The sequence below is a fragment of the Berghia stephanieae genome, chromosome 3, assembly GCF_034508935.2.
Source record: "Berghia stephanieae isolate SIO BIC M18660-M18661 chromosome 3, UCSD_Bste_1.3, whole genome shotgun sequence".
NCBI lineage: Eukaryota > Metazoa > Mollusca > Gastropoda > Nudibranchia > Aeolidiidae > Berghia > Berghia stephanieae.
Genome location: NC_088362.1, coordinates 78,888,009 through 78,913,572, shown reverse-complemented (window position 1 = coordinate 78,913,572; position 25,564 = coordinate 78,888,009). Strand labels below are relative to the sequence as shown.

The following is a 25,564-nucleotide window of genomic DNA, read 5'->3' as shown; positions in this document are numbered from 1 at the left end:
ATATTCAATTTCCTTCAGTTTGATACCCAATTTGCATATATTTGAATTAATATTGTAGTCTCCAGAGCCTTTGAAAGAAATGTTGTCTCTTTTTTTGCAAGGGGACACAACTCACTTTTTTCAAAGGGCCATAACTCTCTTAAATGACACTTATTTTTACGGTAACAGTGGAATTTGTATGGCCAATAAGTTCTATTATTTGAAAAACATAGTGGCATAAACTCCCAAAAGGGGGGGGGGAGGGGGGGTCCCAGTGGCCTAAGCACTATATATAAAATTGATCTTTTTAAGAATTTATAACGAATTGAGCACGATGTCTACACAAAATCTCATGAAGTTTTTGTTGAGAACGAGAGAGTGCCACATTTTGCCCCCCTCGTGGATCTTTACCTTGCAGTTGGTGAGGGGGCTTGAGGCACACGGGAGGGCAAAGGTGTAAATCCCGGTCGCCGTCACGAGACCATCCCGGGTATCGAGCCAACGAGCCACATGAGCTGCTCGCCCCGGTGTGTGACTAAATTTGATCCAAACCCGGTGCCCGAATAGCAGCCCTATCCCGGGCGCCACACTATTGTCCTTATGTCGAGTCCAAATCAGTCCCGTCAATGGCGAAGCGGTCTGCCGCCTAGCCAAATAATACCGCGTTCGTGTCGCCCGGGTCGTCGGCACGTCCGAGAAAAAAGCAAACGTCCCATGCATCAATCGATTCGCGGCCTGCCGATTGGAAAATGCGACGGCGGGGATGGCGAACTGACGCGAATATTGTCCCTGAACGTCGAGAGCCAGAGTATGGCAAAAAATGAGCTTTTATCAAAGCTACTGGCCGTTCATTGCGTTGATATCCTCCTTTTACAGGAGACCCACCTTTATTCAGGCGCGCAATCTTCCCGATTCCAGATCCCAGGCTATACGGTGGTCCAACGCGAGGACACTTCGAGGCTCAAAGGAGGGGTTAGCGTTTACGCTAAAGAGCCATCGAAGGTAAGGGTCATTGAGAGCGTAACGGACAGCAATGGGGTGAACCGAATTTCCGTGGAAGTAGGTGGACTGTGTTTGCATAATATTTACAAACCACCTAGAGCGACTTGGACTACACCACCGGTACCGGTGGTCAGCCATCCTTCCATCTGTCTGGGAGACTTTAATAGCCACCATCACGAATGGGGCTACCGAGACTGCAACGAGGCAGGAAGACAACTCCGCTCATGGATGGACTGTAATGATCTACACCTAGTGTACGACCCTACAGCCAAGGGTACCTTCCGGGGTACCCGCCATAAGAAGGAGTATACTCCAGACCTCACCCTCGTAACGAAAGGCGCGAACGGTGAACCGCTGCAGGTGAAGCGGACAGTCCTCGGGGACTTTCCGCATAGCCAGCACAGGCCGGTTCTTGTCACAACTGGGGTGACAATACCGAGGGTGCAGTCTCTCCCACTTTGCAGATGGAATTTCAGGAAGGCTGACTGGGAGGAATTCAGTTCCTATATCGAGCAGGTCTGCCCTGCCATTCCTCCCAAGTCCAAGAATATAACCAGATTTAGTAGGCTACTGGTTAAGAGCGCTCAACGCTCTATTCCACGGGGCAAACGGAAATTCTACACCCCTTGCTGGACAGCAGAGTCGGAAGAGCTGTACCGAGAGTACCAGCAGACCCAGTCCCATGACACAGCCGATAGACTACTTCAGTCTCTGGCAGAGGGAAGGAAGCAACGGTGGCAGGAGACCGTGGAAAGTCTCGACTTTACACACTCCAGCCGCCACGCTTGGCGTTTGATAAAGAAATTGGACCCAGATCGGAATTTCGCGAAGGCTGCACCGGAATGCGAGGCAGACACAATTGCCAAGAATATTAAGAACCGTAGCAAGCGGATCCCTAATCAGGCTTTTGAGCGCGGTGTCCGCAAGGCGTACCGTACGATTCTGGACTCGCTACCTGCGGAGGAGTCGGACTGGACGGCCCCGTTCAGTCCCCGAGAAGTGGGTGCAGCCATTAGCGAAGTGAAGAACGGCAAAGCAGCTGGGATAGATGGTGTATATCCCGATATGGTGACGCATCTGGGCCCCAGGGCACGGGCCTGGCTAGCAGAGGCAATGTCTGACATCCTTGCAAACGGAAAGCTTCCACAAGTGTGGAAGCATGCGAAGATAGTTGCCATCCTGAAGCCAGGGAAGCCGGCGAAGGAGGCAGACAGTTACAGACCCATATCGCTGCTGAGCTGTCTTTACAAATTGTTGGAGCGTGTTCTATTAAACCGATGGGGGCCGGTCCTAGACGCTGCCCTGCCACCTGAGCAGGCAGGCTTCAGGGAAGGGAGGTGCACCACGGAGCAGGTCATTGCCCTTACAGAGCATATTGAGCACGGGTTCGAGAGAAAACAGCAAACAGGTGCTGTGTTTATAGACCTATCAGCGGCGTACGATACGGTCTGGTGCGATGGGTTAATGCTCAAACTTGCAAAAATCATAAGGTGCAAAAAGACCTTGAAGTTGTTCTCTTCGATCTTAGGGGAAAGGCAATTCCACGTCGCGCTGGGAGACGTCACGAGCAAAGTTAGGAAATTGAAGAATGGGGTCCCTCAGGGGTCGGTACTTGCGCCAATGTTGTTTAATGTTTACATTAGCGATATGCCGAACACTTCCTCCCTGAGGCTGGGATACGCAGACGACTGGGCACTCGTTACTCAGAGTAAAGTGTGGACCCGTCTCGAGAGCGTACTCAGCGAGGACGTCACCAGACTCAAATCCTACTTTGACAAGTGGTACCTGAAGATGAACACTTCAAAAACCGTGGCCACTGCATTTCACTTATGCAGTGGCTGGCACACCCGTAAACTGAATGTCCTAGTCGGGGACCAGCCACTCCCATATGAGCCGCGTCCAAAATATTTAGGGGTGACGCTGGATCGCAGCCTTACCTATCGGGTTCATCTCGAAGGGGTTGCCCGGAAGATAGAGAAGCGGAATAGTCTTCTGAGGAAGCTGGCGGGATCGACTTGGGGCGCTAGCCAAGCGCTCCTGAGAACATCCGCCCTGGCACTATGCTATTCCACCGCGGAGTATTGCGCTCCAGTGTGGGGTAGAAGCAGAAACGTTGAGAAGGTGGATGTAAAACTTCGCAAGTCGATGCACATAGTGTCGGGAACGCTAGCAACAACCCCTAGAGAATGGGGCCCGGTAATGGCAGCGATCCAGCCCCCCGATGTCCGGAGGGAGACCATTACGGGAAACTGGCTGAGTAAGATCAAAGAGAGAGGGAATGGGGATACCCCTCTCATGCGCATAATGAACGGTGCCCCCGTTTCGAGCCGAAATAAGTCCCGGCAACCCTTGTACGCAGAATCCCTGACTACGGACAGAGCTGCACATACGAGATGGAAGTCGGTTTGGACGAATTCAATCCCTCGTGGGGGCGGGGACCTACACTCCTCTAAGCTTGGTGAGAAGTTGCCAGGCTTTGATACCAGTAAGAGGAGACACTGGGTAGCTGCGAATCGGCTTCGGTCGAGGAGCTGCCTAACGGCCGGTGCGTTACATCAGTGGGGTCTAACTTCCTGTCCTTTATGTCCACGCTGTGGGCAAGAACCCGAAACGGCAGAGCATCTAGTCGAAAGGTGTGTTGTGACGATGCTACCGGGCGGGTTCGCGACGGTGCACGAATGCGGACCGGACTTTGCTGATTGGGTCGATCGTCATAACATAATAGTGTGAACCATAAGAAGCTGCTGCCACATTTTGCCATTTATAGCTTGCTTCACCACGTGGAAAGAAGACCACAATATTGAGCTTTTTCTTTTTATGAAAACCAACATCGACAGTAATAGTCTGATTACCGCACACGCTTGTATTATTATGGGTACCTGGACGGCCGAAAAGAAAAATTGAAATGGCGTTTCACACGCATCATGTCCAACACGTGTGTTGCTGTTGGCTTGAGGACCCGTGTATAGTGCTTTGACCTTATCTAATGGTTATTGCCCTATATAAATGCTCGAGTTATACAATTACCCCCTCCCCACCCACTAGTAAACTACGTATTCTTTTCAACGACTCGTATTTTAGAATGAAGTTGCAATCGAAAGACAGAATGAAAATCTAACCTTCTAAACTTCGACTTTACCCGCAGGTACGCTAAGATACTGGAGTATGACGAACGCATCTACATACAACCCCTTCGTGAGCTCCAGAAGGAAAAGGCTTTACTAAAGGCCTTGGGGACTCCGCCAGAACCAATAGATCAGATGTGAGAGATAGTCTCCCAAATTTGCTAGAACTCCAAACAATAATATTTGTGACCCGCAGGTTCAAAGTGGTATTAGGTCGGAGTGATTGAGATATCGAAAATTAACTAAACTGACAAGATTATGAAATTTCGGATAAATTCATGTTTTTTAACCAGTTAACTGCCATATTCTAGAAAGGTATTGAAAAATGTTGGCCGGAAAATTCGTCTTTCAAATATCGATCAATTTAAATGACCCTCATCTTGGCAAGAAGACAGGGTTGAGTGTTTTTGCCAAGATGAGGGTCATTTAAATCGATCATTATTTGAAAGACGAGTGTTCCGGCAGAATTTAAAAAAAAGTCTTTCTAGAGTAAGGCCGTAAATTGGTTAATAAAGATAAATTATTATTGGGCTCAACATGAAACTATTAAAAATTTCACCTTTCTGATAATTGAAATTATTGGGAAAAAATCGCTTCTCGAAATGATGCCAGATTGAGGCTGTGGATCAATTTATAAAAGATACATATTGTTGGGAACCCAGTAACTTTTTGAGTAAAACATTCATTGACATCTCATTAAGTTATTCTCGTTGGTCACGTTATTCAGAGCATTCTCTACGTTTAGCCGTGCATTGCATACTGAACTTTAGCATAAAAAATATTGATTTAGATAATAGGGCGCAATTAATGTGTGGATATAATAAGGTCATCCATAACCCTAAAAAGGCTAACAAAAACGTCACACACACACACACACACCCACACACACAAACACACACGTACACAAAAACCAACAATATAAAAGCAAAAAAAAAAAGACAAAAAAAAAAAACAAAACAACAAAAAACAAAACAAAAAAAACAACAAAAAAACAAACAAACAACAAACAAAAACAAACAAAAAATAAATCAATCCAAAAAGCCACCCAAACAACATCCCCCCCAACAAAACAAACAAACATACAAGTAAACAAACAGATTAACAAAAAAACCCAAAACAAACAACCTCATCAAAAGACAAAGAATCATCAAAAAAAAAAACAAAACAAAAAAACAAAAACAAAAACAAAACAAACTATAACAAAATAATTTTTTTCTAAAAATTCGCAAACCCCAAATAAATAAAAACAATCAAACAAGCACAAAAAAAAAAGATAAAAAAATTAAAAAAAAAGAAACCCACCAAAAAAAACAACAACAAACCAACAAATCAATAACATCAACAGTAACAATAGCAGTAACAGCAACACTAACAGTAATAAAAACTAAAAGTAAACAAGCTGCAATAATAAAATCGTCATCGCTGACGACATCATCCACGCCACAATTATGGTAACAATGATAATGATGATAACGATGATCCTCACTGCCATACTCGTTATAATCATAATCACCGTTATCATCATGATCACAATCCTCGTTATCCTGCTCCTCCTCCTCCTCCTCCTCCTCCTCCTCCTCCTCCTCCTCCTCCTCCTCCTCCTCCTCATCATCATTAACATCATCACCATCATCATCATCATCATCATCATCATCATCATCATCATCATCATCATCATCATCGTTACCATCATCATCATCATTATCCTATTCCTTCCGTCTTATGAATATGTTTTCAACAAATGGCTGTTCACTAAGATTTCCCAACTGTATGCTATTATAAGAAAAATAATCTAGACTTTATTGATGTTTACAAATAGAAGATAATGAAAAAAAAAAGAAACCCAAAGAATCAATGCGTTCGAATCGTTTGTTAAAGAGTATTTTACGAATGAAAACAATAAATACTGCCCGTTTAGTGTTACATACACCGGGCAAATTCGGCGCCATTATTACTTTTAAAATATGAATATATGGATGTTTATATATATATATATATATATATATATATATATATATATATATATATATATATATATATATATATATATATATATATAGAATCGTGTTTGATACAAATATGGTACGAAAAGTGCTCGACATGTAGTAATGGAGCGAATTATTATTTAAAATATTTACCACAATGTTTGGGGCAGTCTACATCGATGTTTCAGGCTTAATTTGCCATCTTCAGGACTGAGTTGTTTGTTGTTGTTTCTTGAAGTGGTTCCGGTTTGAAGTTAATTAAGAGGAATTTGCGCCGATGGGGACACTTTCCGTAGATCTCATTTTTCATGTTGAGTGTGGCTTCATGAGGTTGTTTGATTATGGTATATTTTTCTTCCAGGCATAAGCTACATTGTTTTGATGTTGGTGTGTATCCTGTTGCTTTAGATAAAATTTTCCATGAAATGTTGTGGTCTATTTTGTTGTCTTTTAATTTCCAAATATGTTCGCTGAGTTTTGTGGATGTTTTTTTGTTAGTGTTTCTAAATGTTGAGGTGTGGAGGTTGTATCTTGTTTTGAAATTATTTTCTGTTAGTCCTACATATTTTTCTTGCTTGTTTGTTTTAGTTTCTGTGACTGTGGCTTGGTAAATTAAACTTGATTCTAAGCATTGTTTGTTTAGCGGGCAAGTTCTTTATTTCTGCAGTTGCATTTTCTAGTGGGTGGGTTTTGCTCTTGTCGGTGGTTTATTAATATTTTTTTGTTGTGGCTTGAAATTATTTGTTCTATGTTGCGCATACACGAGTAACTTATTTTTATGGTATTCCTGTTGATAATTTTATGTAGCTTGTGGTTTTTTGGAAAGTGTGTATCAATTAGTTTCAGGAACTGCTGTCCTATGTTTGTGCTGACGTTTATGTCGAAAGGTGGGTTGAACCAAGTTATGTGTCGTTTTCTTGTTTTATGTTCTTCACTTGTGTGTTGGGGTTTGCATGAGAGGGAGGCGTCTGTGTATACAAATGGTGTGTTGTATCCACTTTTTGTGAGTGCTTCTTTGTAGGGGGTGGCTGCGACGTTGAATATCTCTCTGTTTTCCGAAAGTTTGCTCACCCTCAGTGCAATGTTTTTTGGTATGTTTTCAATGACGGGACGGGGGTGGTTGCTGTTTTTATTAATGTAGCTAATGGTGTTGTTTGGTTTTCTGAACGGTTGGAATGAATTGGATTTTATGTCGAATGTGATGTCAAGGAAGTCAACTGTTTTTTTGTTTGCTTCTATCGTGATTTTTAAATTGTTGTTTTGGAATATTTTACAGATTTGTTTTTTGATGTTTTCGTTCGCTCTTGGTCGTCTGTTGGTTATAGCGAGTCCGCTATAACCAACAGACGACCAAGAGCGAACGAAAACATCAAAAAACAAATCTGTAAAATATTCCAAAACAACAATTTAAAAATCACGATAGAAGCAAACAAAAAAACAGTTGACTTCCTTGACATCACATTCGACATAAAATCCAATTCATTCCAACCGTTCAGAAAACCAAACAACACCATTAGCTACATTAATAAAAACAGCAACCACCCCCGTCCCGTCATTGAAAACATACCAAAAAACATTGCACTGAGGGTGAGCAAACTTTCGGAAAACAGAGAGATATTCAACGTCGCAGCCACCCCCTACAAAGAAGCACTCACAAAAAGTGGATACAACACACCATTTGTATACACAGACGCCTCCCTCTCATGCAAACCCCAACACACAAGTGAAGAACATAAAACAAGAAAACGACACATAACTTGGTTCAACCCACCTTTCGACATAAACGTCAGCACAAACATAGGACAGCAGTTCCTGAAACTAATTGATACACACTTTCCAAAAAACCACAAGCTACATAAAATTATCAACAGGAATACCATAAAAATAAGTTACTCGTGTATGCGCAACATAGAACAAATAATTTCAAGCCACAACAAAAAAATATTAATAAACCACCGACAAGAGCAAAACCCACCCACTAGAAAATGCAACTGCAGAAATAAAGAACATTGCCCGCTAAACAAACAATGCTTAGAATCAAGTTTAATTTACCAAGCCACAGTCACAGAAACTAAAACAAACAAGCAAGAAAAATATGTAGGACTAACAGAAAATAATTTCAAAACAAGATACAACCTCCACACCTCAACATTTAGAAACACTAACAAAAAAACATCCACAAAACTCAGCGAACATATTTGGAAATTAAAAGACAACAAAATAGACCACAACATTTCATGGAAAATTTTATCTAAAGCAACAGGATACACACCAACATCAAAACAATGTAGCTTATGCCTGGAAGAAAAATATACCATAATCAAACAACCTCATGAAGCCACACTCAACATGAAAAATGAGATCTACGGAAAGTGTCCCCATCGGCGCAAATTCCTCTTAATTAACTTCAAACCGGAACCACTTCAAGAAACAACAACAAACAACTCAGTCCTGAAGATGGCAAATTAAGCCTGAAACATCGATGTAGACTGCCCCAAACATTGTGGTAAATATTTTAAATAATATATATATATATATATATATATATATATATATATATATATATATATATATATATATAATGTCCCATCTTAACCTCCAGGGGAACTTATTCTTTAGGATAGATTCCGCGAATTAGACCTAGATAACCGAGGCTAAGTTTCTCGCTCAAGGAAAAACAAAACAATACTCCCCAGAGATGCCGAAGTGAGTCTTACAGGTGGCCTTATTTACCCAGCCATCTCGCGACCACTCCATTTTAAAAGCATCATATATCTCTAGAAGCAAAATGTCTATTAAAAATTATTGATAATTTTAGAATATTATATCATTTGTTTCAGCGCTATGCATAGATCTCAACAACTTGCAGAGGCCAGAGGCAAAAAGGTCCAAATGGTGCTTCAAATTCTAGAGGGAAACTTACAAGTCGACGTGAAAAGGTAAGTATTACTAGACTGAAAAAACATTCAAGGTTCATCAAAATGTTTTACGAACTCTTCATGTTTGACATTACTGTTGAGTAAATAAGTGAAGATGTCGAAAAAATATTGTTATAGACCAGGAACACGTACTTTATTTAATCCTTATCAAACCATGGAACATATAAGGTTCACGACGTGACGTCCTTGACAACATTTGTGGGTGATACAAAATCCAAATGATGACGATGATGATGATGATGATGAGGATGATGATGATGATGATGACGATGCTGCTGCTGTTGATGATGATGATGTTGATGTTGATGATGATGATTATGATTATATTACATTTATATGGCGCCAATCCCTCGTTGCCACAGCTCCAAGGGCAAATTGAGAAGAGAGGAAATCATACACACTTCACAAAACAATTGCACTAATAAAATATAGCATATAAATACGTAAGTTCTATTCCATAAAAATTAAACTTCTCCATTAAATTCTTATATGCCATAATACAATCTCTGTAGATGCGAAGTCGCTCGAGGGATTCTTTACGACAGTTGAGTCTTCGCAAAACTCACGTCTCTCATGCACTCAGGAATCTAATGAATACCTTTTGGGTAACATCGTCATCTCTGTCGAAAACAAAATCATAATAGCGCCTTATCAGGCGAACCATCTCGTCCAACAAGTTATGCAGTGCCATTGGCTTGGAATCCCCTGTAAAACACTCCGTGAACATTTGCGGATATTGACCTATTGAGGAATGGATTACCTAACATATAGGGAATTTTTAAAAAAATCAGTCTCCTGGTTGGTGGACAAATAATAATGAGTTGAGATGTGGCTTGTTGTTTTAATGAATTGTGTGGTTTCGTAACTTTTGCTCACTCCTGGATCCCACTGATCCCCCCCCCCCACCCAATCGTGTTTACACGTGTGCTGTCCTCATCGTGTTGGACACAACTTAGGGACATAATCTGTGATAAGCGCATTTACCTAATATAACAGCCCAAGTTCCTTTCTAAGCTCAAGCTCAAATTTGTATTTATACAACCTCTGTTCGTGTCAATAATATCATGAACTGATTATTTGGTTTGTGTTTTTACTACCGCTGAAATTATAATTAAATACGATCATCTTCTGTCGATTTTCATAGCCTGGATCTTAAAAGCGAACAACCTCTTCATATAACAAAGCCACCAGAAGAAAAGAGACAGACGTTATTTTGGAGACAAAGGGCTGTTCGACCCCCAGGTAACTAAGGTATTTATTTTCCACCCCTCCGAAATGGTATTTTGTCGCGGGGTGATATTGAAGCTGAAAAATGTTGCTGCACAACCTCGAAAGCGCTGATTGGTTCAATGATCTTATTTCTCATCACAATGTATCCTTATTTACACCAATTTACACACATTAACCAACATCAGAATATTTTTTTGTAATTAAAAAAACCCCGTAAAACCAGATGCGTGCCGGGGATGGCTATGCCTTGAACTCCTACGTTTATTTTAATTGTTTTTTTTTTACAAAGGATAATTAGTCCTATTCGTCTAGGTAACATTCTCACAACATCCGCCAGCCGGATATAACGTATCAACACACAAAACTATGCGTTATCCTGAACGTTTATCGTCTGATTGATATACTTTTGTGAGAACTAATCATCAACATGACTGTCTGAAAACAATAACAAATACCTGCTTGACGTCAATTTCGTCCATTCTATAGCGATGAGTAATAATTTATTTGTTATTATACTATACTGAAATTGGGATTTTCCCCCAAACTAAAAAGATTAATAAATATAATTTCATGAAATGCATAAAAACGGGACGTTTCCATAACCCCCCCCCCCCCCAAAAAAAAAAAAACAAACAAAAAAAACCCTCACCATTTCAACTTTATTCACTCTTTGGACATTTCCTTCACTCCGATATGATCCCGGCGGTCCCGATAGTTCAGTTGGTAGAGCACTCGCTTCACACGCAAAGGGACCGTATTTGATCCCGTGTGGAGTTGATATTTGTTTTGGAACCCCCCCTCCCTTTCTTGTCCTTCCAGCAGTGATTGGATAGCTTGGTTAATTAAATCTGGCGGAAAGTACCTAGCTGTCAACTAGCGTCCTATCAAAAGGGGTAGCAAGCAATTACTATAGTCCTTTTCACGCTATTATTAAGTTCTTTTATTATGTCTTTACCAAATCGATGCGCCAAAAACAATGGAATTCATATTTTCATTTCGCAGGTTACGTCTTGAGTGAAAAATCAAAATGGCGATTTTTTTGGGAGAGCCCTTCCTTTATGAGGAGTCTGAGAGAGCTCATACAGGCCGAGAAGTCCGCAAAGGTAAGAATGACGAAGCATTGTTTTGATTTAATTTATCGTACACACAGTCGAATTCACTTTATGAGCTGAGGTAATAGGATCTACCACGAAAATTATGGTAGAACTTGTGCAGCTATGTGGTCTTGTATGATATTCGCAATCAGATTGGAAGGGCATGAGTTCTTGTCACGTTCTGAGCAGCGTATAGTTGAGTCCTTGGAAAAGACTCTTTACAATATTCTCCCACCGCAATCAGCTATAAAATGAAAACCTGGCAGTTATTAGTATTGTCTCTTTCGGGGAAAAGAGTAATATGGTCTAATAAGGCGTCAAATCTCGTCCTAAATGTTAAGTGTTGCTGTTGACTTGAGACACATCGTAACGCTATTTGAGAACGTTAAGTGGATATTGCGCTATAAAAAAGTTGACATTTTTTAAATGGGATATCAATAGCATTTACATTCATACATTATTTTCATGGCAATTCGAAATCTTCGTCTTATTCTGACCTAGGTTCCGTTGCTGTATTTCTTTATACTAAAGCCATCGTTCAAAGTAAATCATAAAGGAAACTTAAGATGCAAGAAATAACAGAAATGTAAATAATCGGACTAAGTAATGTCTTAAGTTAGTAAAAACGTTAAAATTCTAATTTTAAATTTGGCTGATTGAAAGAAATGCTCGCACTGTAAGGAATACCTCAAGGAATAGTTTAAGATAATTTGTAATAATTGGGGGGATATATCGTTGGTCGGCGGATCAAACCTCTGAAGTCTCGTTTTTCACGATCTGTCATCAGAGGTCTGATCCGCCCAAAATTAAATAAAACATGGTGCGCAAAGCTCGTATGTAGAATTCAGAGTTTTGATCCGCCGATCGCAAAAATTGGAACTTCAGAGGTTTGATCCGCCGACCATCAATCTTCTTCTTCTTCTAGGTTCCATGCCTGGTCCAGGCTTCGGATACTGCATGAATTATCTCTCTCCATTCCTCCATGTCTCTTGCTTTTTCAAACAGCTCTTGGATTGTTAGGTTGGTGAAGCCCTTCAGTTGGTCTATGAGTGTTTTTCTTTGTCTCCCTCGGGCGCGTTTACCAGGTATTTTTCCACAACTTGCCAGGTATTCTTTCTTATCTTTCCTTACTATGTGTCCGAAAAAGGATAGTTGTCGACCGCTATTAAGGGCATTAGTTTCCTTTGTTGGTATGTTTGTTATAGCACTTCTTCGGTCGTTTTGTGTGCAGTATACGATATTCTCTGCATCCTTCTCAAACACCACATTTCAAAAGCTTCAATGTTCTTTTGTGTTTCTGCATTTGTAGTCCAGCCTTCGCATCCGTATAACAAGATTGGCCACACGTAGCACTTCAAGACTCGGAATCTAATCCCGAACGACATCTGTTTGTTTTTCAAAATGTTTTCGAGGTCCATAAAGGCTTGTTTGGCTTGAGTTATTCTTGCTCGTATGTCTCGGTTACATCTTCCATCTGTTGTCACTATTGAACCCAGGTATTTAAAACTTTCTACGTTGGTAAGTTGCTCGCCGTGAATCGTTATATTGCAGGTGTTGTTGTTTTCGGGGTTTTTCTGTATTACCATGCATTCCGTTTTGGTGATATTCACTTCCATTCCCTTGGCTTCACTATCTACTACCACTTTGTCAACAATCTTTTGAAGTTGGATTTCTGATGTTGCAACGAGTACCGTATCGTCTGCGTATCTTATATTATTTATATTGTGACCTCTTACTTTTATTCCCTCCATATTAGTTATGCCCCTCATGATTGTTTCTTGGTATAGATTAAACAGATCTGGTGAGGCAACACACCCTTGACGGACTCCTTTCTTAATAGGAATGGAATTTCCTGTAGAGTTTCCGATTTTGATAGATGCCTGCTGGGTGTAGTATAATGTTTGCATGAGTCTGAGGTCTTTCTCATCAGCGCCAATGAAGTGCAGTTGTTTTAGTATTTCTTCGTGGCGTACTCTATCAAAAGCTTTTTTGTAGTCGACAAAACAGAGGTATAGTGGGGTCTGAACCTGTATAGCTCTTTCGCTTAAAACATGGAGGAGGTATATTGCGTTCCTTGTCCCTCTGTCAGGTTGGAATCCATATTGTTCTTCTGCGATTTTGGGGTTAATCTTATTCCTTAGCCTGTTGATAATTATACGCAACAGTATTTTGTTGATGTGGCTTATTAAACTTAAGTTCTAAAATTTTCGCATCTGACTGCACCTGCTTTCTTTGGTATTGCTATGAAAGTAGAGTTACAGAGATCTTCTGGAATTTTCCCAGTGTTGTATATATTGTTGACTAATATGTGAAGTTCTTCAATTGCTAGATCTCCTAGGCTTTTTAATACCTCTACAGATATTTCATCAGGGCCTGTTGCTTTACCATCCTTCATTCGTTCCATGGCATGTTCAATTTCACTTTTGGTGATTTTTGGTCCGCTTAATGGTTCTTTGAATTTCAGTGGTGGTTCATTTCTATTTGGATCATTGTACAGTTCGCCTATGTATTCTACCCATCGGCGTTCTATATGTTGTTCTTCAAATAGCAGTTCCCCTTGTTTGTTCTGGATACAACTTCCTGCTACTTTGCTTTTCCTTTTCCCTGATAGTTCCTTTATTCTTTGGTGAGTTTGTTGGGGGTTGGGTTTGTATTCTCTTTAGATTTCGCAGCATTTCCAGTCTAGATAGTTCTCGTGTGCCTCGATGCATTTGGATTTAATGTGGTTGTTCAATGTTTGGTATTCTGCAGACCCTCTGTTGCATTTTCGTCTTTCTTCAAATAGGTTTAGAATTTCATTTGTCATCCATTCCTTTTTGCTGTTTATTTGAGCTATTGGTAAATGCTTTTCTGCAGTTGCTTTGACACACTTTTGGAATATATCAAATTGTTTTTCACATTTTTTGTTATCAGGTTCACTTTGGCTTTGTATCATGAGTGCACTTTCAAATTCTTCTCTCATTTTTGTTTGTATGCCATTGTCTTTGCATAACCTGTAATCCCTCTTTATTCTACCAGCTGTTCTCTGAATAGCTTTAAACTTTATCCTTACTGTACAAACAACTGGGACATGGTCACTGTCTACATCGGCGCCTGGGTAGGTTTTGCAATTTAATATGCCATTTCTGAATCTTGATGATACTGCTCTAAAGTCTATCTGGTTCCTTGCTCTGTCCCCTGGTGATTGCCATGTCCAGGTTCTTCTTGGGTGTTGTTGAAACCAGGTGTTTGAAATCATTAATTTATTTGTTCTACACCAATCTACCAAGATGTTTCCTCGTTCATTTCTGTCTCCGAGTCCATGTGGTCCGATTATGTCACCATCTCTCCCTGCTCTGCCAATCTTAGCATTTAGGTCCTCCATTACCATAAGGACTTCTTGTGATTTACACATTCGTTTTGCTTTGTCTAGTGAATGGTAAAACTCTGTCATATCTGCATCTGTCGCCTCTTCTGTTGGTGCATAAACTTGAATAATAATTGGTGTCAACTACAGGTCCTCTTAGCTTAACCAGCAAAACTCTGTCTGAGATTGCTACGTGCCTTTTGTAAAATTAGGTTGATTGTTGGTCTAAGATCATCCCTACTCCTTTTTGGAAAGAGGTTCCACCACTCCATATGATATTATATGTCGTGTTGTTTTCTTGTTTTGACATGGTTCCCTGCTCTTTCCATCTCATCTCTGCCAGGCCAAGAATATTTATTTTGAGCCGTTTCATTTCTTTTAGAATGTTGTTTAGTTTTCCTTTTTGGGCACAGGTCCTGACATTCCATGTCCCAATTTTGGTTTTGTCACATTTGTTAAATTTATTTCGCCTAGTAACTGGCTGACGGTTCGGTGTGACCTGACAAACATCACGCTCCAAACCGAGCGAGGCAGAAGTCTTCCGTGAAAACGTGCTCCCCTTTACGCTGTCACCGTTTAACTTTTTGGACTTATTCATGCAGTTAACTCGGCAAAGTTACAAGAACGGTTTGCCATTGCCTATTCTTGTCGCCCTCTGTAGTTAGCCAGCTTGATCTGTTACCGTTCGACACCACGAGGAGGTTTCAGTAGGGCTTGATGATGATCTATCTTTGCAGACTTGACCATCAATATATAAAATCAAATTTGTACCAGATCCTTGAAAAGCTCTTTTAGCACGTTTAGTAGATATTGCGTTATATAAAAGCTCAATTTTATTAAGCTAAATTAATGTATGAATATGAACTTTATCTCACTATAAATCATATTTTGAGGTGTCTATCACCCCGATTTCAAACCGTTTTGAGGCGGTAGGTCATATTTCTTTCCGATTAGTGTAGGTGACTCATGTGTTACGTGTTGAGGCTCGTGGTACAAGTTCAAGCACACACGTTCTTGGATGGAAAAACAAATACGTTCTCTCAATGTCACTTACACGATGCCCTGTTTCGGATAACCTATTTATAGAAACTAGGATTTGACCAGAGGACTTATGTATGTTTTTGCGTAGAGAATAAAGAATCTATTATTTAAAAAATTAATAGGTTTGGGGCTCAATTTGTTCCTAACAGCCAATGCAAAATTTATGCCACAGAGCACAGAATTTCTGGCAAATCTAAAAATTACAAAACTATTTTTACAGACTGATAAACGAGTAACTTGCAAACCTTCTTATGGTGTTTCAGGCTAATTCTATCATCCGTTGACTCAAATTAATACGAAGAAAATCTGCTAAGTCGTAATGCTCAGTCCTTTTTGACACAAATGCGGGTATAATTCTTTCTAGAAAATTTGCTCTTTCCCGCACAATTGTTACGTATAATTTAGCACGTACACAATTCCCCCTCTCCCAATTTTAATATGATGAACAAGACAAACTTCAACTTATATGAAGCAGCAATAAATAAACAATATGTTTTTTTTTGTGTGTAACCCTTGCAGTTTTGTAGGATCCCAATAACTATGTAGAGCATTGATTTCACACGCAAAGGGACCGATATCGAATCCGGATGATGTCGACAATTTCCCCCTGCCCCTGTCTATCCAACAGTAAGTGGGTAGCTGGGTCTATTAGATCTGCGGAAAGTACTTTGTGATAGACTAGCGTCTTATCCAAAGGGTAGCAAGCAATTGCTCTTGCCCGTCTCACGCTATAGGAACAGGGATACACCCCGGCTCATTGGGCCTTATGGCCATGAAGCACTACTACTTGCAGCCTTGTGGTGATGTAATATGTGACCCCTCGTCTCAAAACGGTATTAAGTCGGGATGGACCAGATGCTAAAAAGTCAAATAATAGCTAAACTGGTCAAAAATATGAAAAGTTGGTATTTAGCACAGTAAAATATGATATTCCATCTCCTCTATAAAGCAAATAAACTCAACTTAAGCATGATATTTCTGGCTACAGATTCCATTTTCATCATCTTAATCTTCCCGACTTAATACCGTTTTGAGACGAGGGGTCACATATGTCAATCACCTTCGGACCTGTAGTTCACTGGTTCGACTCCCGCTCTGACGGCCAAAAGTTGAGTCCTTGGAAAATGTTCTTTATTCACATTCTCTCACCGTACTCAGGTTTATAATGAACACGAAGCTAATGTCTATGTCACAAATAACTTTCAATGAACCCCACACGCGTCGTGACGTGTCTCATCCTACATGTTATGTGTTGTTCTTCTTCTTGATTTTTGAACACACTTAGTGGCTCTTGTGCTCAATGAATGATGAGAGATTTTACTTCTTTGGATCCAAAAACAGATCAAAGCAAAGTGGATCAAGGGCTTCCGAACACTACAAGGAGTGAATAATTTCACAGCAGTATTAGCAGACATGTAAGTACTGAGCAATCTTCTTCAATGATCAGCTAAAACCATTGATTAATTTTGATACATTTTTCTTTGAGAAACACAACCTGATCTGATAGTATTATAAATATTATTGATATTGATAATAATAATGATAATAATAATAATAATAATAATAATAATAATAATAATAATAATAATAATAATAATAATAATAATAATAATAATAATAATAATAATAATAATAATAATAATACGATCACTGTTTAAACCTATTACACCAAGAGAAATGAGAAATGCTTTTAAAAGTCTAAATAACAACAGAGCACCGGGAGAAGATGGAGTATGCGCTGAACTTCTAAAATATGGAGCACCCTTATTAGATGAACACATAGCGGACATTTTCAATCAGACATTTGAACATCACCAGAACCTGGATATTAATAAAGGGGAGCTGATATCAATTCAAAGGTCAGGAAAACCAAAAGGCCCTCCAAAGAATTTGAGACCAATTACTCTGCTTATTACAATTAGAAAATCGCTCTCCCTGATCACACTGAATAGAATTAGACCAATTGTTGAAAATCATTTGTTACATAGTCAAAGCGGATTCAGGACGGAGAGAAGTACTGCAGTTGTAGTTTGGACCCACAAATGGCTTGTTGCCAAAACCCTGTGAGAAAAAGTAGAAATAGTTATAACTGGAATAGATATGTCTGCCGCCTTCGATACTATCAATCGCCAATCCTTGTTAAATATTTTGGAAGGAATAGTTATGGAAGATGAAGTTAGATTAATCAGATTCCTTAAAAGTGAAACCTGGATAACCACCAAAATAATCGGTGCCTCAGAGAATAAATCATTCCTTGGCAACATCGGTACACCACAAGGAGACAGCCTAAGCCCTGTTTATTTATCATTTACCTAGAAAATGCTTTAAAAGATGTGAGTAAATCTGTACCTTCGGCCCAATCACGTTTTGAAAACGAAATCCCCATGGAAATTGCATATGCCGACGACATTGACTTTATTGGCCTGAAACTAGTCAATGTAAATGACATTCTAAGAGCCTTACAAAATCACCAACTGTACGTTAATACTGACAAAACAGATGTAACATTACTGTCAAGGAAGAAAGATGGATGGAGAGCCACGAAAAAAGTATGATCATTAATAGGAGATGTAGAAAGAAGAAACATTTTATCGACGGCTGCACTAAATAAATTATTACATATATGGATCAGAAAAGATAAAATAAAATTAAACACTAAAATCAAATTATACACAACCCTTGTAAAGTCCGTGCTTATATACAACTGCGGAACATGGGCACTGACTGGAACTGAAGAGCAAAGATTAGACAGATTCCATAGAAAACAATTGAAAAGAGTCCTGAATATACGATTCCCCACAAAAATAAGCGACAAAATACTGTATAAAAAAGGTAATGAAAGACCCTTATCCATTCAAATCCTGGAGGCAAGATGGCGGCTTCTTGGGCATATACTCAGAAGAGATGAAAATATACCAGCTAATAAAGCCATGAATACTTTTTTAAAAATAATAATAATAATAATAATAATAATAATAATAATAATAATAATAATAATAATAATAATAATAATAATAATAATAATAATAATAATAATAGTAATAATAATAATAATAATAATAATAATAATAATAATAATAATAATAATAATAATAATAATAATAATAATAATAATAATAATGATAATAATAATAATTATCATTATTATTATTATTGTTGTTGTTGTTATTATTATTATTATTATTATTATTATTATTATTATTATTATTATTATTATTATAATTATTATTATTACTATTATTATTATTATTATTATTATTATTATTATTATTATTATTATTATTATTATTATTATTATTATTATTATTATTATTATTATTATTATTATTATTATTATTGTTATTATTATTATTATTATTATTATTACTATTATTATTATTATTATTATTATTATTATTATTATTATTATTATTATTATTATTATTATTATTATTATTATTATTATTATTATTATTGTTATGGACTTACACACAGAGTTACTCTAGGAAAGAGTTGCTCCCCTTAGTTATTAGCTAATTCATTTTAGTTACAGCTTAATTAGTTATTATTCATTAAGTCCATCGTTAAAATATTATTTGTGCTTAACAAATATCAGAGTGGCATGCCCTAGAGAAGGATGCACTCTTTGTTCCTTACTTTTCATAGTTGAGTTACTTATACTATTTTTCCTTCTTAAAATGTTGTTACGATATATTTGTATATACTCTAACTTATACACAGTAATAAACTGTTCTCTCACATATCACTTAACGCTTCTGAGTTGAGTGATTCCACAATATTAATCTGGAGGCCCGTCAAAAACACAACATTGGCGACGAGGATTGTTCACCTTTATCCTCAAGATATGAAGTGAATAGAAAAGTGCCAGAAGACAATAGAGAATAAAAATTTATCGCGGCGGTGGTGGGGTTCGAACCTGCGACCTTATTGGTACGACAACCAGGGTTGCCAGATTATTTTTCAACAAAATGCCAGGGGAAGACTCAAAAAATGCCAAAACACTCAAAAAAATGCCAAAGTCTGTTGACTCCCACCCCCACTAAGAAAACTACTCACTTTTGATAGACAATTTATTATCATATCCTGGTGGCTTGCGTGTTTTCTTTTCTTTTTCTTTTTTTTTTTTTTTTTTTTTTTTTTTTTTGAATTATACTAAATTTCCTGTTGGGGTAATTATTTACCTACTGACTACTAAGTGGAGTGCTAAACCACTACACCACGGTTGGATTTTAAGAATGAAAAAGAAATGTGAAGATGTTTGTTTTTACGCGTTTAGAAATAATTAAGAAAAGGTGTCATTTGAAGTATAATATACAAGAAAAGAAAATGCCAAATGAAAATGCCAAATGCCAAATGATTTTTCTAATGCCAAACGGTTTTCAAAAATGCCAGATTTTTGGAATCTGGCATTTAAAATGCCAAACTGGCAACCCTGACGACAACTCCGCCTGGCAGGTGAGAGCGTGGCTCTACCGTGTGAGCTATCCACGAACACAAAAATATTCGTTTCAAACCCAAAGTCATTACTAGATCCCTCTCTCACCCACTTCTTGAGACCGCCGATTCGTTCGTACACCACCATCGCGAATAATTTTGACCAGCAGTTAAGCTTAATAGCCAATATTCTCAACACAAACATATAACATAGAAACGATTGAGACATTGAGTATGCTCCGGTGTATGGGGTGAATTTTTAATTCAGAAAAGTGAGTGGAGCAGGCACTTATGTTGGTAACAACAAGATATGAAGTGAATAGAAAAGTGCCAGAAGACAATAGAGAATAAAAATTTATCGCGGCGGTGGTGGGGTTCGAACCTGCGACCTTATTGGTACGACAACTCCGCCTGGCAGGTGAGAGCGTGGCTCTACCGTGTGAGCTATCCACGAACACAAAAATATTCGTTTCAAACCCAAAGTCATTACTAGATCCCTCTCTCACCCACTTCTTGAGACCGCCGATTCGTTCGTACACCACCATCGCGAATAATTTTGACCAGCAGTTAAGCTTAATAGCCAATATTCTCAACACAAACATATAACATAGAAACGATTGAGACATTGAGTATGCTCCGGTGTATGGGGTGAATTTTTAATTCAGAAAAGTGAGTGGAGCAGGCACTTATGTTGGTAACAACAAGATATGAAGTGAATAGAAAAGTGTCAGAAGACAATAGAGAATAAAAATTTATCGCGGCGGTGGTGGGGTTCGAACCTGCGACCTTATTGGTACGACAACTCCGCCTGGCAGGTGAGAGCGTGGCTTTATCCTGCGCATCATCCTATTGGAGCGTTTTGTGACGTCAGTCGAAAAGCCAACACACCACGACGCTGCCAGCCGAGAAAACCGGAGCAAGTGCCTTTTCTGCCTGCAGTGTCGTCAGCACGTGGTAAGACGCCTTCTTCGTGGACAGCCGCCCATCACGTGGTAAGAAGCCTTCCCGCCTTTTTTTTCCCGCCACAGCTCGTGGGTGCTGAGGTCAACTGCCTACGTCACGAAAGAAAACAAAACGGTACGTCGTCTTCATACAACCAAGCAGTCGGACGCTTGGGTGAGTAATTATAGTTATATTTCGTCAATAATTTACTACCCTTCGCTCGCGTCCTATCTTCGTACCTTTATTGTACATAATATAGTCGTGTCAGCAGTACTGTCATCATGTCAAATAAAGAGCTCATAGCCATATTACAACAACAGATTGAACAGCAAAATGAGCAAATGAAGCAAGTCGTTGAACGACAAGAAAAGCAGATGGAAATGTTAATGAAACTAATGACCGGTAGCAATACATGTTTACCAAAACCTCCAGCTATTCCGAGCTTTGTCGCATTCGACCCTGCCTTAGAGATATGGAGCGACTACTGGCATCGTTTTAATACGTTTTTAACTGCTCACTCCGTACCTGATGAGAAGAAAGCAGACGTTTTCCTTGTCAACCAATCGCCGGTTGTTTACAAAATACTGACTAACATGGCGAGTCAAGAAACACCAGCTAAGGCGATAACTGCCCTCAGTCTTCCAGATATCGAAAAATATATGATGGAGCAGTACCACCCTCGACTATTTGTTGTCAGAGAACGTTATAAATTTTGGACGAGCCTCCAGAGGAAACCAGGCGAAACTATTCAGGAATTGGCAGCTAGAATTCGCCAGAGCGCTGTCACATGCGATTTCCCATCCATTGAAAACCCCTTGGATGAAGCTATGCGTACCTGTTTCATGTGTGCAGTTAACAACACAGCTGTTCTTGAAGCGCTATTCAAGCACAAGGAGGACGAGCTTTCGTTTAACAAAGCCATCGAGGTCGCCACGGAGATAGAATATGCCTCAAAAGTGGCTAACGAGACTGCATTATCTGTTCAACCCGAGGTCCATAAAATTAAGCCTCAAAGAAAACAGATTCCGATAATTCAGCAAGGCAGTCAAAACAAACAGCATAATAAACGTTCGAATGAAAGACAGACAGAGCCGACAACGGATTTTGATAATAAAAATCAAACCTGCTCGAGATGCGATGGGCGCCACAACAGACTTCCTGCAAGTGCCGACCCAGTCTTCGACAGAGAGGAAGATGGAGAAGATGTCAACACTGTGTTTACAATCTCTACAGTTGGAAAACAGCTAAGAGCTACTGACCCCGGAGTCATCGCTAGAGAATCCGCTAAAGATGACACCATATCCGTTGTCATGAGAAATACGACTCGTAAATGGTCTAAATCAGATTCCAAAACGGACAATCTTAAACCATTCTTCAAGATGAAGGACACGCTGTCAACGTCTCATGGATGTTTATTCTAAGGATCAAGAATCGTTATTCCTAAGAGTTTGCAACGAGACGTCCTCAATATCCTTCACAACGGTCATTTCGGCATGCAACGCATAAAACAATTAGCGCGAACGATCGTATATTGGCCAGGTATTGATTCTGACATCGTCAATACGTGTCGTGGATGTGTTACGTGTGCAGAACATCAAAACAACCCACCAAAGGAGCCAAACCACCCATGGATAACGCCAGACTCACCGTGGAGTCGAATGCACATCGATCACGCAGTGAATTTTATGGGTAATAACTGGTTAGTAATGGTCGACGCCTACTCAAATTACCCATGCATTCACGCAACCAGTTCGACGTCAACGAAAGCAACAACTAGCCTTCTGGAAGAGGACTTCGCTCACTTCGGCTATCCTCACGCTATCGTGTCGGACAACGCAGCATGCTTCACTTCTGACGAATTTCAGACATGGTGTAGGGAGAGGGAATCAAACATCTCACTGGAGCTCCCTATCATCCCGCTACAAACGGTGCAGCAGAACGACTTGTGGGAAGTTTTAAAAAGGCTTTGAGAAAATCGTCTTTTCCTCCAAGACAAGCCTTGCAACAATTTCTTATGCAATATCGTCGCACACCTTTAGCTTCTGGTTCGTCACCTAGTGAATTGCTTCATGGACGTCAAATTCGCACATTGATCGACACACTCCGCCCAATGTCCACCTCAAATTCCAAACCACGTGTAACAAAAACGCGTTATAAAGTTGGGACACACATTTATTCCTTACGTTTTGGTAATCGAAATGACAGAGAGGCAAAATGGATTCCCGCAACTGTCACCAAAGTGTTGGGACCACGTCATGTCATGGTAACTCTCCAGAGAGACGGAACAACGTGGAAGCGTCATATTGAACAAATAAGACCACGTTACAACCTTCCTCGCCAAAACGTATCTGCTTCAGCAAATGATACCATAGAGGACGATTTCATTACTAATCCTATCGGTGATTATTGTGAGCGTTCATCATCGAATGCAGCTACCCCCGGAGCAGAATCGAATCGTGAATCGGATTGTGTCCAACTGAGAAGATCGTGTCGTACCAGAAAATTCCCCAATCGATTTTAGCCTTCGAACCTTCGAAACCTACTTCTCAGGCAAAACAGGGAGGTGTTATGGACTTACACATAGAGTTACTCTAGGAAAGAGTTGCTCCCCTTAGTTATTAGCTAATTCATTTTAGTTACAGCTTAATTAGTTATTATTCATTAAGTCCATCGTTAAAATATTATTTGTGCTTAACAAATATCAGAGTGGCATGCCCTAGAGAAGGATGCACTCTTTGTTCCTTACTTTTCATAGTTGAGTTACTTATACTATTTTTCCTTCTTAAAATGTTGTTACGATATATTTGTATATACTCTAACTTATACACAGTAATAAACCAGGGTTGCCAGTTTGGCATTTTAAATGCCAGATTCCAAAAATCTGGCATTTTTGAAAACCGTTTGGCATTAGAAAAATCATTTGGCATTTGGCATTTTCATTTGGCATTTTCTTTTCTTGTATATTATTCTTCAAATGACACCTTTTCTTAATTATTTCTAAACGCGTAAAAACAAATCTCTTCACATCGGAAAATTTTGCTATTAAAACTCACACCCTGAACTAGCCCTGCCTCCCTCAGATATTCACTCAAATTCAGCCCTCGACAAGTATCCTCGTAAGTTTTCTGGGAATCTCCTGCAAAACTCGTGAAAATTTGCGTCATGGTCGCCTGTTAACCCCAACAGGAAATTTAGTATAATTCAAAAAAAAAAAAAAGAAAAAAAGAAAGAAAAGAAAACACGCAAGCCACCAGGATATGATAGTAAATTGTCTATCAAAAGTGAGTAGTTTTCTTAGTAGGGGTGGGAGTCAACAGACTTTGGCATTTTTTTGAGTGTTTTGGCATTTTTTGAGTCTTCCCCTGGCATTTTGTTGAAAAATAATCTGGCAACCCTGTAATAAACTGTTCTCTCACATATCACTTAACGCTTCTGAGTTGAGTGATTCCACAATATTAATCTGGAGGCCCGTCAAAAACACAACAATTATTATTATTATTATTATCTTCATCATCATCAACATTATCATCATCATTCATCATCATCATTCATCATCATCATCATCATCATCATCATCATCATCATCATCATCATCATCATCATAATTATTATTATTATTATTATTATTATTATTATTATTATTATTATCATCATCATTATTATTGTTATTATTATTATTATTATTATTATTATTATTATTATTATTATTATTATTATTATTATTATTATCATCATTATTCATTTTATAAATATTGTTATTATTATTATTATCATCATCATCATCATCGTCATCATCATCGTCGTCGTCGTCGTCGTCGTCGCTTCATCTTCATCATCATCGTCATCATCATCATCATCATCATCATCATCATCATCATCATCATCATCATCATCATCATCATTATTGTTATTATTATATTATTATTATTATTATTATTATTATTATTATTTATTATTATTATTATTATTATCATTATTATTATCATTACTATTATTATCATTATCATCATCATCATCATCATCATCATCATCATCATCATCATCATCATCATCATCCTTATCATCATTATTATAATTATCATTATCATCAGTATCACTGTTATTGTTATTATCACTTCTATTATCATCATTCAAGAGCTGGGTCAACAGATGAAACATTTAAGCGATTTGCTGCTATGAATTTGTCTGGAAATGTCCTGTTTGATAAGAGATACTTCAGAGCAACTGCCGTTGGGGTAAGTCGGTATTTTATGATATTTCATTCAAACACACTTGTAACTCACTTATTGTGCCGAACCGAACGAGATGAAGAAAATTTAGGTTAAAGTAAAAATGATAAGAAGGAGGAAATATAAGTATTTTGAAGTAAACAAAAGACAACAGCAACAACAATAAAACAAGGTTTACATAAAGGGCTTCAGCAGTCGCGACGTCACTTCCCTCGTAA

At 38.8% G+C, this 25,564-nt stretch overlaps 1 protein-coding gene across 1 annotated transcript in view; it reads left to right on the top strand.

Annotated features, from left to right (window-relative positions):
• The window catches only part of LOC144968535 (uncharacterized), a 131,506-nt gene that overhangs the window by 9,119 nt on the left and 96,823 nt on the right, over positions 1-25,564 (top strand). The window contains exons 3-8 of the mRNA XM_078906997.1: positions 4,127-4,243; positions 8,932-9,030; positions 10,175-10,272; positions 11,263-11,363; positions 17,083-17,156; positions 25,253-25,352. Coding sequence (XP_078763123.1) covers positions 4,127-4,243; positions 8,932-9,030; positions 10,175-10,272; positions 11,263-11,363; positions 17,083-17,156; positions 25,253-25,352 — 589 coding nt within the window. The remainder of the gene's footprint in view (positions 1-4,126; positions 4,244-8,931; positions 9,031-10,174; positions 10,273-11,262; positions 11,364-17,082; positions 17,157-25,252; positions 25,353-25,564) is intronic.